This window comes from Bufo bufo, chromosome 2 (assembly GCF_905171765.1).
Source record: "Bufo bufo chromosome 2, aBufBuf1.1, whole genome shotgun sequence".
Lineage (NCBI taxonomy): Eukaryota > Metazoa > Chordata > Amphibia > Anura > Bufonidae > Bufo > Bufo bufo.
This window is the reverse complement of record NC_053390.1, coordinates 787,779,440-787,802,735: the sequence shown is the minus strand read 5'-3', so window position 1 is coordinate 787,802,735 and position 23,296 is coordinate 787,779,440. Positions and strand designations below refer to the sequence as shown.

The 23,296-nt window shown below is 45.2% G+C and overlaps 1 protein-coding gene across 1 annotated transcript in view; it reads right to left on the bottom strand.

Annotated features, from left to right (window-relative positions):
• Nucleotides 1-22,248, bottom strand: part of POLN (DNA polymerase nu) — a 139,165-nt gene extending 116,917 nt beyond the window's left edge. Inside the window, exons 1-5 of the mRNA XM_040419954.1 lie at nucleotides 22,176-22,248; nucleotides 10,335-10,390; nucleotides 6,713-7,123; nucleotides 1,928-2,091; nucleotides 590-693 (exon numbers count right to left, since the gene is read on the bottom strand). Coding sequence (XP_040275888.1) covers nucleotides 590-693; nucleotides 1,928-2,091; nucleotides 6,713-7,123; nucleotides 10,335-10,390; nucleotides 22,176-22,248 — 808 coding nt within the window. The remainder of the gene's footprint in view (nucleotides 1-589; nucleotides 694-1,927; nucleotides 2,092-6,712; nucleotides 7,124-10,334; nucleotides 10,391-22,175) is intronic.
• Nucleotides 22,249-23,296: the final 1,048 nt, after the last annotated feature.

Here is a 23,296-nt window from a genome sequence, read left to right as displayed (position 1 = left end):
AGCCTAGTGTCGCCTCCTAGTGGCAGCAGCAAGCTATACCCACGGTCCTGTGTCCCCCAATGATACCAGCGAGAAATTGATTTATATTCTGTACGATTGTATGTGATTGTTGATTTATATTCTGTACGATTGTATGTGATTGTTGATAGTTTTGTATTTTATGATGTCACCAGACACACCTCTGATTCCAATTTGGTGATTATTCACACATGGTAATGGAGGAGTGTCTGAGGTGGGTGAAGGGTTTTTTAAACCAGAAAATGTGGCTACACAGTATGGTCATGAATAAGACAGATTGTCGAAACGCGTAGACCGTAAAGCTTTCTGATCAGCTCATGGAATTTTAAAGGATCATAATAAAGAGATTGGATTTTATCCGTAGTGCATGTGCTGGATTTTCCATTTTTTCAAGACAAACAAAAAGGCATAAAAAAATTTGCCTAATGCACAATCTGTAGCTGTCTCCAACATCTATGTGCAAATTATAATACTGTTCTCTTTTTATGTGGCAGAGGGACCACCGCACCTCTCGGGCTCCAGGACCTGAATATAACTACTACCTCTGCTCTGTCAGTCCCCTGTATCTTACCATTTCTGCAGTTCATAAACTTCCCATACATTGTCCGAAGAAAATCCTTTGCATTGAAGCAAATAACCGGAGTTCCGTTTTGCGAGATATGAAGTAGCACGCTTCTGTAAACAATATATCACAGTGTCTGAAGATTAGGTTTCAGTTTATAAGGTATATTTAATTTGACTATTTAAAGGGATTGTCTCACAAAAGGAATGTCTGAATATATGTTAACATCACAGGGTGGATTTCCCACTGAGGACCCTCATTAATGAGCCATAGCAGGGAGTCGATAACACATAGCATTTGAATAGATGTCATTTAAAGCTGCATTACGGCACAGACTTGCACCATTGTCTTTGTAAAATAACTCAATTAAAGAGGACCTGTCACCTGAAAATGCAATGCAATCTGCAGGCAGCAGGAGGAGCTGAGCAGATTGATATGTAATTTATAAATTTAAATCTCTGCTTTTCCTGAACTGAAGATCACCCCTGTGTACAGCCACCATGTGCTATCAATCACTGGTAACACCTTCCCATGTACAGCTATTAGTGACTGACAACTATACCCCTTAAAGGGGTATTCCCATCTGAGATAATGGGGGCATAATGCTAGGATATGAACTCATTGTCTGATACCTATATCGAGAATGGAGCGGGGAAGGTGGTGGCTGGAGGATCCTGGGTTTCCCTGGGTCCGGTCACTTCTAGCGCTCTTCCCATAGAAGTAAATGGGAGAGCGCACCGTGCTTGTGCGGCCACTGCTCCCATTCATTTCTATGGGGCTGACGGAAATAGTCGAGCCTGCACACAGCTATTTTCGGCAACCCCATAGAAATGAATGGAGGGCCCGCAGTGCGCCCTCCACCACTTTAAGGGCTCTGTTCTTGGTATAGCGATATGCCCACTTTGTCTGAGATGGGAATACCCCATTAAGGGCCGGGCCCATTTTCCTTTTTTGCATTTTCATTTTTTCCTCCCCACATTCTAGCCATAACTTTTTTAATTTTCCGTTCATATAGCCATATGAGGGGTACAAATTACGTGACATCCTTATTCTGCAGGTCAATATGATACCAGCAATACCAAATTTGTATATATTTTTTTTTTCTTTTACTACTTTTAAAAAGAAATAAAACCTTTTGGATAAAAAAAATGTTTTCATATTTATAGCAGTGGCGGTAGCCCCTAGAAACTATTGAAAAATGAAATAAAAAATGGAAAAATGAATGAAGCCAGCAAAGGAGGCAATATGGACAATCACAACACATTAGTAAGTGCCTTGTAGTAACTTTCTGTTCATTTAAGTTTTTTATTATTCTGTTTCACGGTTAGAAATAACTTGCATGCTCACCTTAAAAAGTGATGTTGTGCCTGACCTTTTTCCCCCAAGGTATTATCTGTTATAGTCATATGAATGTAAGTATCGTCGGTGTGAAATAGTTCAGCATTAGTAGGTACGAAGTCACTCTTCTTTTTAATTAATAGTAGAATTCCATTCATTAGTGTATTTCCATCCTGTGAGAACATATTTAAATGTAGACTGTTTAGAGGAAATTATTCATTACATTTAGCAATGATACAATTATACGGGTTTGTCCAAGTTAAATAAAATCCCCACAGCAACAGTAAAAGTGATAAAATAACAAAAGAACTCATACTCACCATTTATCTCCCCTGCCACTTCTTGCACCGCACTCCGCACCCCCCTGCTGGTGACATTCTGTAAACGCCACATCGCTGTACCCAGTTGCTGGCCTCAGAAGTGCTATATACTGTTGAGGCCACTTATAACTGCATGGTTACCTGGTGTGTACTGGGCATCAGCCTGCAGCCTGGAAGATGAAGCCAGTGCTGCAGGACCAGGGCTCAAGGCTGGAAGAGGCGGAGGAGAAATATGTTATTTTATCCCATTTACTGTTGCTCCAGGGGGTTTTATTCAATTTGGACAACCCTTTTAAATTAATTGAAAATAAAAAATATAATACACGAATTACAGAGGAAATGTGTGCTAACTACCGTAATGCTACTGCAAGCTAGAAAACTTTAATAGAAATGAAGAATTATGCTACAGGCACAGGTGTATATGTGTATTACATGTGCATTTTCTCAGCTGATTTTTGTCTGGCAAAACTGCACTGTAAGGTCTCTTGCACACAAATGTGTGCTGCCCGTTGCCGTATTGCGGAGCGCATTTGCGGATCTGCAATACACTCCGGGGATGCGGAATGGTGCGGAACGAAAGCACGGAATGGAACCCTACGGAAGCACTACAAAGTGCTTCCGTGGGGTTTCGTCCCGTACTTCTGTTCCGTACTTCTGTGCTCGTGCATTTCAGACCGCATTTTGCGGGCCGCACACGTTCGTGTGCAAGAGGCCTAAGGGCTCGTTCACACGTGAAGCCCGTGCCTGTGCTGTGGACCGCAAATTGCGGTCTGAAATGCCCGGGCACCGTCCGTGGGGCAGGCGCATGGGGATTCACTTGAATAAGTCCACGATCCTTCCGTTACGCAAAAAGATAGAGCAATTGAAATGAATGGGTCCGCATCCGTGATACGGAATGGCCACGGAACGATGCCCATGTATTGCGGATCCGCAAATGCAGTCCGCAATACGGCAACGGGCATCACACGTTCATGTGAACGAGCCCTAATACAGTATCAAAAAAATTTGGTCTGAGGCCTTCAAACTCTCCTGTACATGGTGCACATAAATTGACCTGCGTTACCGATTTTGAAATCTGCTACATGTGCAGATCACACCCTTTGCAGGGGGCTCATCCACGTTAAAATCTACAACAAAACCTGCATATAACACAGGTGGATTTTGGTTTGGATTCAGCACGGAAACACATAAAAATCCACATAAAAATCCATGTGGAAAATCTGCATAAATTACACTGCCAAGAGCATGTACATTTTTTGCAGCTCGGATGCGGACCCTTTCACTTCAATGGGGTCGCAAAACATGCAGACAGCACTCCGATTTCTAAACTGCCACCACTCCCTCATTTTCAAGCCCACCTACACAAATCTTATATCAAAACGTGCAGCTATCCCTGCTTCCACTAAAAATGTTCACGGCTAAGCCATAGTCCTGATAGTGTTCACAATATGACCATTTGTTTGCAACTCACGCCGCCCATTGACATTGATTGAAACTCCACTCTAGCCACCTCAAATTTGAAGGACAATATCTAAACTGTGACTGTGCCTTTATTTTTAATATTTCAGAGACATACTATGCATCAAAATGTCCGGATCTTGTGATTCTCACAATATAAAGCTCTGCGCTGTAGGATTTATATTTTTTAAACTACAACCATTTGAAGATGGCAACCGCCAGTGAAGTGAGCAAGTTGGAGCAGTTTGTGTTTAACCGCTCTTCTCTGCCCTTGCTGTAGAGTGAGTTGCCATAGGAACCCAGGTGTGTGAGCAGCCAGCAGAGTGACAAAAGCTAAAGAGCGAGCTGAAAAATCAGGACATGATTTCTAAACTGCCACCACTCCCTCATTTTCAAGCCCACCTACACTAATCGGCTGCTAATGTTTTAATGTAACTGTGAAGCATTTTGGGCAACAACATTGCAATTAAATGTGCTATATAAATAAATAAAAGTTGAAATGCATTTCTCACTCTATCAAGCTTGCCATGTGCACTTTTAAAATTTGATCAATCAATTGGTTAGTGTAATGTTTACTATCTTTACTTACTCCAAACACTCCACACAGTTACTCTGCCCACTCCATAAAATTACTCTGCTCAGTCCAAACTTTCCACAGTAAGGCCTCATGCACACGACCGTTGTGTGCACCCGTGGCCGTTGTGCCGTTTTCCATTTTTTTCCCCGGACCCATTGACTTTCAATGGGTCCGTGGAAAAATCTGAAAATGCACCGTTTTGCAGCCGCATCCGTGAGCCGTGTTTCCTGGCCATGAAAAAAAAATATGACCTGTCCTATTTTTTTTCACGACCAACGGTTCACGGACCTATTCAAGTCAATGGGTCCGTGAAAGAACACGGATGCACACAAGATTGGCATCCGTGTCCGTGATCCGTAGGTTAGTTTTTATACAGACGGATCCGAAGATCCTTCTGCATAAAAGCTTTTTCATAGCTGAGTTTTCACTTCGTGAGAACTCAGAACCGACAGTATATTCTAACACAGAGGCGTTCCCATGGTGATGGGGACGCTTCAGGTTAGAATATACTAACAGAACTGTGTACATGACTGCCCCCTGCTGCCTGGAGGGTGCTGCCAGGCAGCAGGGGGCAGCCCCCCCCCCCCTGTAGTTAACACATTGGTGGCCAGTGTGGCCGGCCCCCCCCCCCCTCCCCTGTAGTTAACTCATTGGTGGCCAGTGCGGCCTGCCCCCCTCCCTCCCCTGTAGTTAACTCGTTGGTGGCCAGTGGGCCCCCCCCCCTCCCTCCCCTGTAGTTAACTCGTTGGTGGCCAGTGGGCCCCCCCCCCTCCCTCCCCTGTAGTTAACTCGTTGGTGGCCAGTGGGCCTTCTCCCCTCTCTCCCCCTCCTAATTAAAATCTCCCCCTATCATTGGTGGCAGCGGAGTGTACCGATCGGAGTCCCAGTTTAATCGCTGGGGCTCCGATCGGTAACCATGGCAACCAGGACGCTACTGCATTCCCGGTTGCCATGGTTACTTAGCAATTTTTAGAATCATTATACTTACCTGCGAGCTGCGATGTCTGCGTCCAGTCGGGAGCTCCTCCTTCTGGTAAGTGACAGGTCCGGCCGGGAGCTCCTCCTACTGGTAAGTGACAGGTCATGTCACTTATCAGTAGGAGGAGCTCCCGGCCGGACCTGTCACTTACCAGTAGGAGGAGCTCCCAACCGGACGCAGACCATCGCAGCTCGCAGGTAAGTATAATGATTCTACAAATTGCTAAGTAACCATGGCAACCGGGACTGCAGTAGCGTCCTGGTTGCCATGGTTACCGATCGGAGCCCCAGCGATTAAACTGGGACTCCGATCGGTACACTCCGCTGCCACCAATGATAGGGGGAGATTTTAATTAGGAGGGGGAGGGAGGGGGGGGCCCACTGGCCACCAACGAGTTAACTACAGGGGAGGGGGGGGGCCCACTGGCCACCAATGAGTTAACTACAGGGGAGGGGGGGGGGCCGGCCGCACTGGCCACCAATGAGTTAACTACAGGGGAGGGAGGGGGGGCCGGCCACACTGGCCACCAATGTGTTAACTACAGGGGGAAGGCTGCCCCCTGCTGCCTGGCAGCACCTGCCAGGCAGCAGGGGGCAGTCATGTACACAGTTCTTTTAGTATATTCTAACCTGAAGCGTCCCCATCACCATAGGAACGCCTCTGTGTTAGAATATACTGTCGGATTTGAGTTTCACGATGTAACTCAAATCCGACGGTATATTCTAACATAGAGGCGTTCCCATGGTGATGGGGACGCTTCAAGTTAAAATATACCATCGGATTGGAGAAAACTCCGATCCGATGGTATATTAACTCCTGACTTTACATTGAAAGTCAATGGGGGACGGATCAGTTTGAAATTGCACCATATTGTGTCAACGTCAAATGGATCCGTCCCCATTGACTTGCATTGTAATTCAAGACGGATCCGTTTAGCTCCGCACGGCCAGGCGGACACCAAAATGACTTTTTTTTCATGTCCGTGGATCCTCCAAAAATCAAGGAAGACCCACGGACGAAAAAACGGTCACGGATCACGGAAAAACGGAACCCCGTTTTGCGGACAGCAAAAAAATACGGTCGTGTGCATGAGGCCTTACTCTAGCCACTCCAACCACACAACAGTTAGGCTAGGTCTACACGACGACAATAAGTCGCGCGACAGATAGGGCACAACTACACTGCAACCTTTGAAGCGCAACATTTTGTTGCATTAATGTCGCGCGACAATTTTTATAATGGCAGTCTATGGTGTCGCACTGCAACATGCAACATGCTGCGACTGCGACGCAACAGTCGCAGAAAAATCAATCTCTAATGGTGTCGCAGTCGCAGCATGTTGCAGTGCGACACCATAGACTGCCATTATAAAAATTGTCGCGCGACATTAGTGCAACAAAATCCCAAGAAATTGTAGCTTTTCTAGTTTATCATATGGATTACAAGAGGCAGGAACTGACCTTAGATAGACAAAGCTGTGACGATCCATTCTGAAACAGCATGGTCAGTACAATGGTCTGAGCCTGCCCGGTCTCATCCAGTAATCTGCTTCGCTGCTCCTGATCCATAGACCAAACTTCCCACAACTTTATCCCATCACACATATCAGTGCATTTTCTCTTAACCTCAAATTGTGGAGAACTGATCGCTGGCTTTTCAGATAAGTATCTTTTTAATTCATGTGACACACGTGACAGACGTTCTGAAGTTGCATTCAGTCTCTTCTTCTGTCTGCCACTTTCTCCGTCCTCTTGCTCTATATTCATGAAAGGTTGAGGGTTATCTTCAGCAATATCTCTCCTACCCAAAATCCTGGATGACAGAGATGCTGAAGTGACTTGAAGCGTCAGAGGTAATTCAGTATCAGCAGACTATTAACAAAAAACACACATATCATCATTAATATGGGCAATGTGTCATGTTTTTTAAAGAATTTTACTAGATTCTTATGGGGAGGGGGTGTCACATATAACTGACTGGTTACAGTCACACGATATGTGTCTTCCATGTGTAATATACTGTAAATTCTACTGAAAACATATGTCCATGAAGGACATCTGCTTTAGGCCTCATGCACATGACCATTGTTTTGGTCCGCATCCGATCCGCAGTTTTTGCGGCTCGGATGCGGACCCATTCACTTCAAAGGGACTGTAAAAGATGCAGACAGCGCTCCGTGTGCTGTCCGCATCCGTTGCTCCGTTCCGTAGCCCCGCAAAAAAAATATAACATGTCCTATTCTTGTCTGTTTTGCGGACAAAAATAGGCATTTCTGCAATGGGCCGCCCGTTCCGTTCTGCAAATTGCGAAAGGCACACAGGCGGCTTCTGTTTTTTGCGGATCCGCGGTTTGCGGACCGCAAAAAACGGAATGGTCGTGTGCATGAGGCCTTAAAGAGAATTTTTACTCAACCTTAGGCCTCTTTCACACTACAGTATGTCCATTTCAGTGTTTTGCGTTCCGTTTTTCACGGATCCGTTTTTCCATTTTTTATTTCCATTGTGTTTCCGTTTCAGTTCCGTTTTTCCGTTCCGTTTTTCCGTATGGCATATACAGTATACAGTAATTACATAGAGAAAATTGGGCTGGGCATAACATTTTCAATAGATGGTTCAGAAAAAAACAGAACGGAAACGGAAGACATACGGATGCATTTCCGTATGTGTTCAGTTTTTTTTGCGGACCCATTGACTTTAATGGAGCCACGGAACGTGATTTGCGGCCAAATATAGGACATGTTCTATCTTTCAACGGAACGGAAAAACGGAAATACGGAAACGGAATGCATACGGAACACATTCCGTTTTTTTTGCGGAACCATTGAAATGAATGGTTCCGTATACGGACCGTATACGGAGCGCAAAAAACGGACCGCAAAACAGAAAAAAAAACGGTAGTGTGAAAGAGGCCTTAGGCTCCATTCACACGTCCGCAATGTGTTTTGCGGATACACGGAGACACGGATCCGCAAAACACGGAAAGCGGCAATGTGCGTTCCGCATTTTGCGGACCGCACATTGCCGACATAATAGAATATGCCTGTTCTTGTCCGCAATTGCGGACAAGAATAGGACATGTTCTATTTTTTTCCGGAAACGGAAGCACGGATGCGGAAGTACGGATCCGCAAATGTGGATGCGGACAGCACATTCCGTCCCCATAGAGAATGAATGGGTCCGCACCCTTTCCGCAAAATTGTGGAAAGGATGCGGACCCATTTTGCGGACGTGTGAATGGAGCCTTAAACGGAGTTCTCGGGATCAGAATATTGGTGGCCTTTTTTCAGGTCCTACTCTAGCAAGTGCCTCAACATTGTTTAACCCCTTCAGGACTGGGCGATTTTCAGTTTTTTGTTTTTTTTTTGCCTTCCCAGAGCCATAACTTTTTTTTTATCCGTTCACATAGATGTATGAGGGCTTGTTTTTTACAGGATAAGTTGTACTTTCTAATGGCACCATTTTCTATTACATATGGTACAATGTAGTTGAAAGCTGAAAAAGAAAAATCCAAATGGGGTGGAATTGGAAAAAAAAATGCAATTCCGCAACAGTTTTATGGGCTTTGTTTTTACGGTGTTCACTATGCAGTGAAAATGACCTGTCACCTTCATTCTCCGGGTCAGTACAATTACAGCGATACCACATTTATATAGTTTTTCTTCTGTTTTCATGCTGAAAAAAATAAAAACTTTGTAAAAAAAATTATGTTTTTTTTCTTTTCATCGCCATATTCTGACCACATAACTTTTTGAAAGTTATGTCTGCAGAGCTGTATGAGGAGTCATTTTTTGGGGGACGATCTGTAGTTTTTAGTTAGTTAGATTTTGTATGTTTTTTATACCATTTTGGAGTATGTATGACTTTTTGATCACTTTTTATTAAAAAAATTTGGCACGTGAAGTAATGAAAAAAAATGGTGAATTGGCTATTTTGGCTTTTTTTTCTGCTATGCCATTCATCAAAAGAGATAAAAATTTCATATTTTCATAGTATGGGTGTTTTTGGACACAGTGATACCTATGATGTTTAATTTTTTATTGTTTATTTTTTTATTATTCTAGGGAAAGGAGGGTAATTTAAATAGTTATTTATTACTTTCTCTTAGGCCCCCAAGGGCTTAACATTATGCAATCCTTAGATTGCCACTTCTATTTATCAATGGAATGTTATCTATTCACAAATATACGATTGAGTATATTTCAATGTGGTGCTGCCACCTTCAGGCCTAAATTGGAAAACACCTGTAAAAGGCATCGGCGCCTTAGCCGGCCTTTCACAGGCGTGGTGAAGCGTAGTGCTTCCAGGTTTTGCTCTCTCAGATGTTGTAGTCACATTTGACCATGGCATCTGAGGGGTTGAAAAAAAATAAATAGAACATGTCCTATTCTTGTCCATTTTAGGCATTGTTTCAATGGATCCGCAAAAAAAAAACGGATGGCATACGGATGTCATCCTTTTTTTTTTTTTGCGGATCCGCAATTTGAGGACCGCAAAACACATACGGTCGTGTGCATGTAGCCTTAGGCTGTATTCAGACGGCTGTATGTTTTATCTCTTGTGATTTGTTTGGGAGCCATGGCAGATAAGTTACACACTGCAAGTGCTATGGGTGCAGTTCAAGGAAATCTCAGGCTGCACCATAGGCTATTCCAATTCGAGACTCGGATAGAACAGTACGTGCTCTAAAGTTTTTTTTATGCTTATTGTGAAAAAATTATGTGTGAATGACCCCAATTGATTATTATGGGGTTTGTGTGCAGTCCAAGTCTAGTCTATGCAGACTGGAACAGCACATGGTGGAAACATCACATTTCTGAATGTAGCCTAACCATGGCCATCTATTACTAAACCAAAAGTAGGCAATTTGTGATAATTATGTTTTTTTCTTTATTACAGGGATACCGGCATTATTCTGTACAGCCATTTTGGTTGTCAATCTTGAATCAGTTTTTCAGCTTGTTCAGTCAATAACAAAGTTTACCTTCAGTTTCTGAGAACATACTTCAGCCATTACAATCAATAAGACATAATGTGCTTATGGCCTAAAAAGATAAAAGCTGTAGATTATTTTCTTCAAACTTGCCTCATCATAATTTGCTGTAGAAAATGTATTGTCGCTGCTGTGAACTTCTGAGCTCCCTGTCAAAACAGAAAATGCTTAACAAATGAGGTTGTGATAATGAACAATACCCTTCATATGTCATTAGCAAAGAAAGGAAAGTTCTTTAATGCAGCTGCATAGACAGTGAAGTGTAGCAGGTTCATTAGCTTTATACGTATTCTTCCTAGACCAGACAGTACAATATATTTTCTGAGGCTTTCTTGTATCCATGAACAGACATATGCTGTTTAACTGCAGCCTGTATCTACTGCTCCACAGACAGACAGCCATAAATGATGGTCTGTATACTGCTGACAGACTTGCAGGGTAAAAGTGCAGATTGTAATGTGCTTTTTCTGTGCAGTGACCCGCTGGTCCACTGCTAAAGGGTTAATACTTTAGTCCACGCCTAAAGGCTTAATGTTATGGTTCATTACTAAAGCTGTTAAACTGTTTACTGTGATGCTATGACCTATGCACTATGTAACCCAAAAAGGCTATGTATGGGTAGGAATTAGCTGACCGCTCTTAGTGTTAATTGCTGGGAAATGGACTAGTCCCATTTTCCCCTGGTTAGTGGAGTCTGCTGGTGTTTAAGCACGAGAGAGGATGTGTCTAGTGTGTGTTGCTGCCAACTAGGCCAAGACAGAATCCTGCTCCAGGAAAACACCATACCTGTGAGTAAATTCTGCCAGAAAAAGCAACTTTACTAAGAATTAACCGCTGAGGGAAAGAATCATTGAATTACTGCAGAAGGATGAGGACCATGAGAGCCGTGCTTGGACTGAGTCAGTAAAGATAACACACGCATACGGCTTAACACCTTAGTGCTGGTTTAGGTTTCATTGCTTCTGATGGACAGGCCATCCGATCCAGGACTGCAGCCGCCACCCCCTAGAGACTGTCAGAGAAATTAACAACCCCGTGCAACCACCAATAGGTCATCAATATATTTGGCCTGCGCAATCCCTTTACGATGCAACAGTGGTTGGCCAAATGCTCACTGAGCCGACAGCTATATCACCCATACACATACACATTCGGTTCGACTGAGTGTGTATGTGTCTTCAATGGGGAAAGAGGAGAAAGCTGCAGCTTGACATCTGTGGCAGCAGTTTGCAACCCAGAGCTTCCCATACACGTTTAACTTACAGCCAGTCCCGCTGAATTCAGCAGGTTTGGCCAACATTAGTATAATATGTATGGGGGCTTTTACTAAAGAGCAGGGCCGGATTAACGTAGCTGCAGCTCCAGGCCCCTGCATGAAAATAGGCCCAGCAGCCCGCATAGGCCGCCTCGCTGAGGTTGCCTGGCGGCCGCCCCGCAACCCTTTAGTAGGACCGAACCGTGCCGACTGTCAGATGATGACAGGGCCGGCGCGCAAGGAGAAATCTCCCAGGCCGGCCCTTTACAGAACTCACCAGGACAGTGACAGCTGACAGATCAGGTCAGGTGACAGGTCAGCTGTGCACACCACGGTGCGTCGTCACATCAGACTCCTCCCCTGGGGCCTAGGCAATGCCGTAAAGTGAAAGACCGTGACGACTGCTGCGCGCGGGAAGTTCAAAATTCTTCCTGCGTGGAGTCAGGGGTGCTGCCAGCGGTGAGTCGCGTTCAGCAGCCTTCAGTGTACTTGTAGCGTACTCAAGTTAGGTGTAGAAATGTTCCTGGGTGTTGTAGTGCAATTGTGACACTAACCTGAGACAGCTGACTCTCTGCAAGGGCAGGTGATGATAAGTAATGTTCGTGACGCCAGTGCCAATTAAACGGTGGCACGCCGTTTGCTGATAGCAGGAATAACTGAGGAACCACGTGATGTTAAAACAGAACTCAAACTTTAGTAGTCATCATACATGGACATAGATGGAAGCGCAGTTCCTTTGCAGACAGTTGGTTGCAGTACATTTGATGCAGGCAATATATATATAGCAAGGTGACTTCAGAGTGTTAAACACAGGACTTGCAGTACAGGCGGCTTGCACTCTATTCCTGACTGATCCTGGAACATAGAAACTCTTCTCCAAGGCCCGATGCCCTAGCTCTGGCGTATATCCTTGGTTTTATAATTATCAAGTACCTCCTCTGTTGTCTTTAGTACCTCTTGCTTTTCTGGACTTGCCTCTGTCTCTCCCAGCACTGACTGTAGAAACTTCTGAACTGACTTCCTGGCTAGGCCCTAGCCTATTTATACTGAACTGGGGGCTCCCTCTGCTGGCTGGAATAAAGATTGCCTGCACCAGGCCTAACTGGCTTAAAGGGAAATACACCTCACAATCTAGCAGTGTCGGGTAACCTACCCGTATGCTGCACACCCCCAGACTTTAACGTGAGTAGGGCCTCGTACTCACACACCTTCCTGAACCGGCATAACATGGTACATAACTTAAGCATTACATTATAAATATAATAGATAATTATTTCACACAGAAAAACATAACATTAATAACTTCATGACCAAATGATGCAAGGGAAAGGGGCGTCTTCTTACTTCTTAATCACGGCCGCTGACCTGGCACAGCGGACTTAAGGTGAACCAGGTTAGTCCATTTTTCTTTGGTTGCAGTGTAGTAACGGACCTACCCAGGGGTTTCCTGTGGGTGTATAATAGGCAAGGGCTCACGTGGAGGAGTCCATTCTTGCGCACAAATGTCAAGCAAGGTATTACCAGTAGCAACTGCTCGGGAGGAGACACCACCAGTATAGTCAAAGTCTCCTAAACGGACTGGCGGACGTCCCCTGGTCATCCGGGTGGACCTTCTCAACACAGGGGTCTCCTCCTCCCTTAGCAACGAGGTAGAAGAGAGAGGAGCAACAGGAGGGTCTCCATCAGTGAGACCTTGATCAGGAACAACAGGAACAACAGGAACAACTAGATCCACTAGAGGGGAAACTGGATCCGGGGCATCTTGAACCGGCTCTTCTGGAGGTGAAGATACATTAGGTGCCGGAGCGGGCACCAACAAGTTCAACCATGGTGTCAGAAGCCAATGCATAGGATCAGAGTCATACCTTAGATTATTGACAGCCTGCATCGGATCCTCGGGCTGTATTGATGGCTCTGACACAGGTGATTCAGATCTAGAACTCTCGGCACTGGGTTCTGGTGTCAGGCAGAGTTTTAACCGGTTTCTGTGTACAATTTGGGATCCCCTGCCTTCCCGGGTGATCTCATAAGTGTGAGTCCCAACATTTGGGATTGCAGTGACAACATAGGGACTTTGCTCCCATTTACTGTCCAGTTTACTTGTACGGCGGTTATTTTTTAACCATACCACAGCCCCTATTGTCAAGGGTTCTGCATGGGCTGCTTTATCATAGTCTCTCTGCTGTCGGTCTCTAGCATAATCCATACGTTCCTGAACAATGGCTTTGGCCGTATTCAATCGCCTTTGGTGCTCAGCAACCCAGTCGGTATTAGGTAATGGGTTGATGCAATCAGGTACGTGTATGTCCAAGGAGTGATCAGCAGGCAATGTCCCTTGGCGCCCAAACATCAAATAAAAAGGGGTATACCCAGTGGAACAATGGATGGTATGATTGTACGTGAACATGAGCTGTGGCAACAGACTAGGCCAATCTCCTCTGGTTTCAGGAGGTACGGCCCTCAGCATCTCTATCAAGGTCTGATTCATTTTTTCACACAATCCATTACCTTGAGGATGGTAGGCCGTTGTCCGGATCTTCTTACAGTTGTGTAAGCGGCACAGTTCATGGAACAAATGGGACTCAAAAGCAGGTCCTTGATCGGTGAGGATCTTTTCTGGACATCCGTAGGGCAGGAGGAAGTGCTTCCAGAACAGTTCGGCTGTAGTCTTGGCCGTCTGGTCTCTCACAGGTACCGCTACAACAAACTTAGTGAAATGGTCAATAATAGTCATGGCATAAGCATACCCTGAGCGACTAGGCTCCAGCTTCACATGGTCGATGGCGACAAGTTCAAGAGGACGGGTACTTACAATGGGTCTCAGTGGTGCCCTCTGATCATGGTGCTCACTTCGTTTTAAGGCACAGGCTACACACTCCCGACACCACTTCTCAATGTCTTCTCTCATGCCCACCCAGTAAAACCGCTGGCGGATATTAGCCTCAGTCTTTTGGACCCCAAAATGACCGGATTGATTGTGATACATCTCCAACACCATACCTGCATCTCGTCGGGGTATGAGAATCTGGTGCACTCTTTCGTTGGACACTGGGTCTAGGCTTCTCCGTAGCAATAGGCCCTTTTGTATGAAGAGCTGATGGCGCTGTCTCCACAGTTTGATGAGTTCGGGATCTGCACTCTTACGCCGAATCCTCTCAGGGGCTCTGCCACTAGTAATGAAGTCCAACAACTCACCCAGCACTCTACTTTCAGACTGTAGTTTCACCCACCTTTCTTCTTTAGGCTCAGGCCTACTGGAGGGTGAAGGAACTGCAGCTCTGTCATTGGTAGCTCGAGCCTGATCCTGTTGAGCAAATTTGTTATAGAAAGCCGGCATTTCTACATCTTCCCAAGCATCTCGCCCATCATCAGGAGCTGTCTCTGTGGGAAGCCTGGATAAAGCATCAGCATTGTCATTAGTACGTCCAGCACGGTATTTTACAGAGAAATCATAGTTGGCAAGGCGAGAGGCCCATCTCTGCTCCAAGGCCCCCAATTTAGCTGTATTTAGATGCGCTAGAGGGTTATTGTCAGTGAATGCAATGAACGGGGTGGCGGCTAGATAATCTTTGAATTTCTCGGTCACTGCCCACACTAATGCCAGGAACTCTAGTTTGAAGGAACTAAAATTCTGGTCATTTTTCTCAGCTCCTTTCAGGGAGCGGCTTGCATAAGCTATCACTCTTTCTTTTCCCTCTTGGATCTGGGCTAACACAGCTCCCAGGCCTCGCTTGCTAGCATCAGTATACAGATGGAAGGGCTTGCTGTAGTCTGGATAACCTAACACAGGAGGCTCGGTCAGTTTCTTTTTTAACAATTGGAACGCTATCTCTCTTTCCTCATTCCACTCAATGGGCACAGGAGTTCTAGGACTTTTCTTGGGTTGCCCCCTCAAGAGCTCCTGGATAGGATCAGCTATTTGAGCAAAATGGGGGATAAAACGTCTATAGTAGCCGGCAAAACCAAGGAAACCCCTCACTTCCTTGACGGTAGTAGGAACCGGCCAATTACGGACAGCCGCTAACTTATCAGGGTCAGGTTGCACGCCCTCTCCGCTTACCACATGCCCCAGGTATTTTACTGCAGGTTTGAGCAAGTGACACTTGGATGGCTTCACCTTCAGGCCACATTTGATAAGGATTTCAAATACTTCTGCCAAATGTTTCAGATGGTCTTCATATGATTTTGAGTACACAATGACGTCATCTAGATACAGCAGCACTGTTTCGAAGTTTTTGTGACCCAAACACCGCTCCATTAGTCTCTGGAAAGTTCCTGGGGCATTACATAACCCGAACGGCATACAATTGAATTCGAACAGGCCCATGGGAGTAGTGAAAGCAGTCTTTTCCCTATCTGCAGGGGCCATGGGTACTTGCCAATAGCCACTGGTCAAGTCCAATGTGGAGAAATAGGCAGAGGAGCCCAGAGCAGTTAGTGACTCCTCAATGCGGGGCAGTGGGTATGCATCTTTGTGGGTTATTTGATTAATTTTCCTATAATCCACACAGAAACGGATACCACCATCCTTTTTCTTTACAAGGACCAGGGGTGAAGCCCACGGACTACGGCTGTCCCGGATTACATTAGAGTCTTTCATCTCTTGGATCATTTCTTTTACAGTCTGATATGAAGTAGGCGGTAAGGGTCTGTATCTCTCCTTGATAGGAGGATGAGAGCCAGTAGGTATGGTGTGTTGTATGGCACTCACCTCTCCATAATCAGTAGCATGCTTACTGAAGGCCTGGTGGTAATCTTTGACCAGCTGTAGGATCCCTTCTTGTTGATGTTGGGGGGTAGTCTCGTCCCCTACATGGAGCTCTTCCCACCAGGGCACTTGTGGCTGGGTCACTGACGGGCGTCCACTGCCTGCAGCTGGCGGCTTTTCTGTCACTGGAAGACGAATGATGTCTTGGAAGGACACCTGAGAAAGCTGGGCAACACGGCAATGCTTAGTAAGCGCCACAGGATGATCACTCAGGTTAATCAGACGGACAGGTACTTTACCTTGGGAGACGTTCACCAGGCACTTGGCAGCTCTCACATAAGGGTAATCCTCCATCTGGATTGGTTCCACCAGGGCTGGATAATCTCGGCCTTGGACTCCCAGGACAGCACGACACCATAAAAGAGTTTGAGAATTAGGAGGCAAAGTCACAGGCTTAATATCACTAATCCTGGCAGTACAAATTTCTCCTTTCCCATTAGCAAACCTCTGCTGGGCACTTAACACAGTAATAGTCTTTTGAATCACCCTCTTGGATGCAGAGGAAGCAGTGGGCAAAGTCTGGTGTAATACGGCAAGTATTTCTGAATAACAGTTTTTGAAGACATTGGTGCCTAGAATGACAGGATGTCCTCCTCTGTCGCCGGCCTGTACTACTATCACCCCCTGTTGCGGTAAGGTTACTTCTCCCACCTGCAGGGTGGGTTCCCAGTATCCATGAATCTTTACTGGTTTGCCATTGCTGGCGATAATCTCCACCCAGGATTCAGGCGGCTGGGTCAATTGGTTGGTGTCCCAGAATCTTTCAAAGGCGGGCAGCTGAATAGTAGTGACCTGAGACCCAGTGTCTAATAGGGCTTCAAAGGAGACCCCGTTGATCTCTATGTTGATTTTAGGATGGGATCCTACATACCGTGGCATCCAATTTGGATCCTTTGGACCTAGTGTTCTACCTCCCGAGGGGTGGTCCTCAGCCTCAGGGGTTGCCCGTTTAACTGCCAGCACGTGGATTCTGTGTGTCCCAGCTTTTTGCAGTATGTACACACGGGCCTCTTGCGACCTCTATTACGCCTCCCAGGATCCCTGGGGAGAGTCTCTTGGTATGGAGGTGGGAACGGCCTAGGAGGTGACAGGAACTCTTCTTCTGACATTATGGGTTTTTCCCATTTCTCTATTTTTCTGCACACTCTCTCTAGACTTTTAGTGAGGTGATTTACTTGCTCTGTCAGCATGGCGATAGTATCGGTAGCTGAAGCTTGAACAGCTTGACCGGCCTGAGCTTGGTTAGTGATAAGCGGTTTTGGCCTGCAGGCTGGTGATTCAGGTAGGGTGCTCAACTCCGGAGATACTGCTGACCCCAGAATTTTTTTAGCCAGTTCTTTAAAGTCCAGAAAGGCACTGTTAGGGTGCTGGGCAGACAGCATCTTTAATTGGGTCCTTATTTGCTCACTAGACACCCCGGTGATAAATTGTTCCCTTAGGGTCTAGTCCTGATTATCAGCCTCTTTGGGATCTATCTGGATTACAGCCCCTAAAGCCTCCTGAAGTGATAGGGCATAGTCACGGAGGGACTCACCGGGCTTCTGTTTCTTGCCAAAGAAGTGCATCTTTATCTCTGAGGCAGTCCTGGTTTCAAAAGTGGCCCTGAGGCGGGTGAATATCTGCTCTAGAGTACTCCGCTCAGCAGCAGGCCAGGATAATACTTCTCTGCGGGCAGCTCCCTCCAGTTGTGCTAGCAGGATTTCCATTTGCTGGTCGGCCTTTATGGGGTACAGTTTGAATAATGCCAGCAGCTTTTCTTTAAAGTCTCTTAGGGTATGGGTCTCTCCTTTATAGCGGGGAAACCATGGGGCCCCAAAATAGTAAGGCATGGTAAAGGGCATCATGCTGGGGGCTATAGGATGATTAGGAGCCGCAAGCTCTCCCGGGGCCGGCTGCTCGGGAACTCCCGGTTCTGACATGTTACCTTCTTAAGATGTGGCCGCTGGCGACTAAAGGGGCCGGAACAATCCCCTTCCCTCCGGTTACAAGTCCTTACCGGTATCGCCGGGTTTGCGCAGTCCAAATCTCGAGAGACTCCGGACGTCCTGAGTACGCGGTGACGTAGAAGAAAACTGGGCCGCGGCGGTGCGATGATGACGAGGGGCTGGATTTTCTGTGTCTTCGAAGGGATCCGCCCACGAAGGTCCTCAGCAGCGCGGGAAACTTTACTCCAGGCGGCCGGTGGCCATCTTTTAGCAAGAAACGCTGTCTATTCACTGACAGCAAGCAGGATGGTAAAAAGTCCATAAAACCACACTCCGATGTGGCGATTTCCTTCCTCTTGATAGCGCAACACTGCACAGCGCTTTTTGGAGGTTTTAGGGACACTTTTAGTATGGTTTTCAGTCCACAAAGTCCACTTTAATAAAACAGGCAATTTGTCACTTTGGTCACAGGGCAACTGTATAAGGCACAAAGTTCACGCTTCTTGCACTAGAAAGCGTGCGTATCCTGTTCGTGACGCCAAAAGAGAGGTGCAGCGTACTCAAGTTAGGTGTAGAAATGTTCCTGGGTGTTGTAGTGCAATTGTGACACTAACCTGAGACAGCTGACTCTCTGCAAGGGCAGGTGATGATAAGTAATGTTCGTGACGCCAGTGCCAATTAAACGGTGGCACGCCGTTTGCTGATAGCAGGAATAACTGAGGAACCACGTGATGTTAAAACAGAACTCAAACTTTAGTAGTCATCATACATGGACATAGATGGAAGCGCAGTTCCTTTGCAGACAGTTGGTTGCAGTACATTTGATGCAGGCAATATATATATAGCAAGGTGACTTCAGAGTGTTAAACACAGGACTTGCAGTACAGGCGGCTTGCACTCTATTCCTGACTGATCCTGGAACATAGAAACTCTTCTCCAAGGCCCGATGCCCTAGCTCTGGCGTATATCCTTGGTTTTATAATTATCAAGTACCTCCTCTGTTGTCTTTAGTACCTCTTGCTTTTCTGGACTTGCCTCTGTCTCTCCCAGCACTGACTCTAGAAACTTCTGAACTGACTTCCTAGCTAGGCCCTAGCCTATTTATACTGAACTGGGGGCTCCCTCTGCTGGCTGGAATAAAGATTGCCTGCACCAGGCCTAACTGGCTTAAAGGGAAATACACCTCACAATCTAGCAGTGTCGGGTAACCTACCCGTATGCTGCATACTGCCCAGAAAACAACTCATAGGCGGTAAGTAAATCAGCATTGGCTCACCTCACCTATTATACTGTATACTGTATAATTTATACATGTCATTCAGGAGCATGGAAAAGCTGGGTGATGATTTTTTTTTCACCTAGCTTTTCCATGCTCCTGAATTGCATATCTGCTTATAGGCATATATACCTTTATAATAGCTGAGCCTGATCTATTATAAACAGATATGCCATTCAGGAGCATGGAAAAGCTAAGTGAGAAATAGTCACCTAGCTCTTCAATGAGTGGTATATCTGCTTATAATAGATCAGCTATTATAAACAGATATGCCTAAAGGCAGATTTACAGTTCAGGAGCATGGAAAAGCTAGGTGAGAAATTGTCACCTAGCTTTTCCATGCTCCTGAATGATATATCTGCTTATAATAGTTCAGCTATTACAGACAGATATGCCTAAAGGCAGATCTGCCATTCAGGAGCATGGAAAAGCTAGGTGACTGTTTCTCACCTAGCTTTTCCATGCTCCTGAATGGCAGATCTGCATATAATAGCTTGGCTATTATAAACATGTATGCATATAAGCAGATATGCCATTCAGGACCATGGAAAAGCTAGGTGACTATTTCTTGCCTACCTATCTTTTCCAAGCTCCTCAATGGCATATCTGCTTATAATAGATTAGCTTTTATAAACACATATGCCATTCAGGAGCATGGAAAAGCTAGACGTGAATAGCTTTTTCATGCTCCTGAATGACATATCCATAAGCACTAGTTAACTCCTTGGGGGGTGGCTATACATAATACAGCCATCTATATAGATGGCTGTATATTTAAACTGTGGCCAGAGATGTACACTTAGGCTAAGTTCACACAGCAGATTTTTCACACGCAAACCCGTGCGTAAATCTGCTTCAAAATTACTCATGAACTTTAGTCCAATAGACTTGAATGGGATTACGCAGACCCGTTCACACTTCAAACTTTATGCATGCGTATTTTCACATGTGTAATTTTGCGTAAATTCACACTTTATTTGTGCTATAAAAAGTTGCTCTGCGTTGCGTATTAATTTTCTATAAAAAGGCCCATTAAAATCTTCTGCATTAAAATCTTCTGCACCAGGCCCATGATGCTCTTAATCCGGCCCTGCTAAAGAGGTGACACTTTATTAGAGTTAACTCACAGCGATTCGAGCAGGTCTCCTCATCTGTATACATTTGCTCTCTCTGGTATTTCCAGGAATCCAGATCTGTGTTTGCTTTATTTGCTTTAAAATTCATGTGCTGTGAAATATCACTTAAAAAAGAGAAGTAAAGCAGACATTATACATATATTACAGTATAATATTGTGTTCTTTGCATGCTGACTTACTTACAGTGCTGTGCTGAGACCTGCACGGGGCTGTGTAATATAGAGAAGGGGAAAAGGACCACAAAGGTATTGTCTAGCCTGTTCAACATGTGGACAGTGTTACAGTCATTTGTCTGGTAGGGTACACATACACTAAGGCTACTTTCACACCAGCGTTTTTGCTGGATCCGTCATGGATCAACAAAGACACTTCTGCCACGATAATACAACCGTCTGCATCCGCTCTGAAGGGATCCGGTTGTTTTATCTCTAAAATAGCCATGACGGATTAGTCTCTAAAACCATTGTAAGTCAATGGGGGACGGATCCGTTTTCTTTTGTGTCCGAGAAAACTGATCTTTTGGCCTTATATACTATGTTACTATTACACTACAAATCTATGCACAAACATGTACATGAAATACAGGTTACATTCAGTATAGCATATCGAAATATACATGAATATATATCCTGCAATTAACATACCAGTGATGCCACATTAAGTCTGGGTGTGGAGGATGATTAGAGAAGCTGTATGCCCAACAGTCACAGTCCAAACAGTGCTGGCTAGCTAGAAACTGTTTGAACAAACAGCCACTAGATGGAGCTATAACAGCATCAATACAAGGTGCAGTAACTTCACACATGCAGATAACGGCTGAAGCCATGACAAGTACTAATAAACTTTATATAACGCCATATTCCACACAACTGTACAATCAGAGGATACATGCACACACAAAATCAGATATTACAGAGCAAGAAACTGATCAACAATTCAAAGAACAGGGCCTGCTCACAAGAGCTTACAATTTATGAACTGGTCGGCATTTATATTAGCCCCCGCCCAAGGTCTTGCTTTTCACTTACAGATTATAGTTTTCTTGGAAAGTATCACATACACAGGCCTCATCTGGAAAAAGAAATGTTCACATATCAATATTCCATACAATGTGAAGCAGCTGCCAATAGAAACAATAAAATAACTGCCTTCATTTTCATATGACCTCTGAATAATGAGAGGCTGAAGCTGATCGGTTGCTATGGGCAACTGCTCCAATCTTCCTTTGCAGCAGTTTAAATAAATCTCCCCCAATGTACTGTATTCCTAAGAAAAGCTAAAAAGCGCAATGAATTTGATGGGGAAATAATGTCAGCAGAATGGGAGAAGCATCTAGGTATGAGCTGCATGTGAGTGAAAAATATAATGGGCCAGATTTACAGAGCTGTGGCCCATATAACTTTTGAAAATGAAAGAAGCAATCTGATTGGTCATTCTGATTTCTTCTTTGTACTGGCTGTAAAAAATCTCCCAGTGTGTTTTGTTTGATGCATCTGATATGTATCTTAAAGGGGTTCTCCAGGAATACTTATTTTTCAGAAAGTTCCAACAGCAAACAGAAAATTCATACTCACCTGCTCCCTGCCGCTCCAGTCCTCTGCTATGTCCATGTTCTAGTCCCCGGCTTGCTTTCTCCCGCCACTTCATGGTCACATGCCCCGCTGCAGCCAATGACTAGCTTTGGCGGTAAAGTGGCCAGAAGCAGCACACCACCGCTGAAGCCAGTTATTGGGTGCAGCAGAGCATGTGATCATGAAGCGGCAGATGAAAACAAGCCGGGGATCAGAACACGGACATAGCGGAGGACTGGAGTGACAGGAAGCGAATGAGTATAAGTCTTCTGTTTAAGGACATACTTGCGAAAAGTGAGAACCGAAGAACACCTTTAAGGCAAAATGCAGCAGCTTCTAAGTGTGGAGTATTCTGTGGCGTAACTACCACCATGGCCATAGCCCACAGTCTCAGGCTGGGTTCACACTTGAGCGTTTTACAGCGCGTTCAAACGCGCTGTAAAACGCTCAACACATGAAAACCAATGCTTCCCTATGGCCCTGGTTCTCACTTGAGCGTTTTACAGCGCTGAAAAACGCGCTGTAAAACGCCCTACGCTCAAACAAGTACTTGAGCTTCTTTGGGGCGTTTTGACGCGCGTTTGTGGCCATAGGACATTGCAGTCAATCACACAAACGCGCGTCAAACGCGCGTTTACTATTGCAAAAAATGCTCGTCAAAAACGCGCGTCAAAAACGCGCGTTAAACGCGCATATCAAAGACGCTCAGGTCTGAACCCAGCCTTAAGAGGACCCTACTCCTTGTATACAAGGTCCTGACACTTGCTAATATCAGAAGCTTCACCGAGGTGCCACCAGAAATCCTTGAGTAGGAAGTGTATTGGAGGTATGGTCTGGGATCTGAATAAATTTAGGGGTCAGGTCTGGAGTCTGATTAATTTGAGGCTCAGAATAAATTTAGGGGTCAGGTCTGGAGGCTGATTAATTTGGGGGTTTGAATTAATTGAGGGGTCGAGTCTGATTAATTTCAGTGTCCAAATAAATTTTGGGGGCTGGTCTGGGGTAACAAAACATATCAGTGCTCAACTGTTTGTTATGTTGTGTCTAGTCCTGTAAAGGTAAGTGCATATTTGGCATAGCTGTATAATTATTTTTATGCAGCTTGACAGGTAAGTGCATCCTGA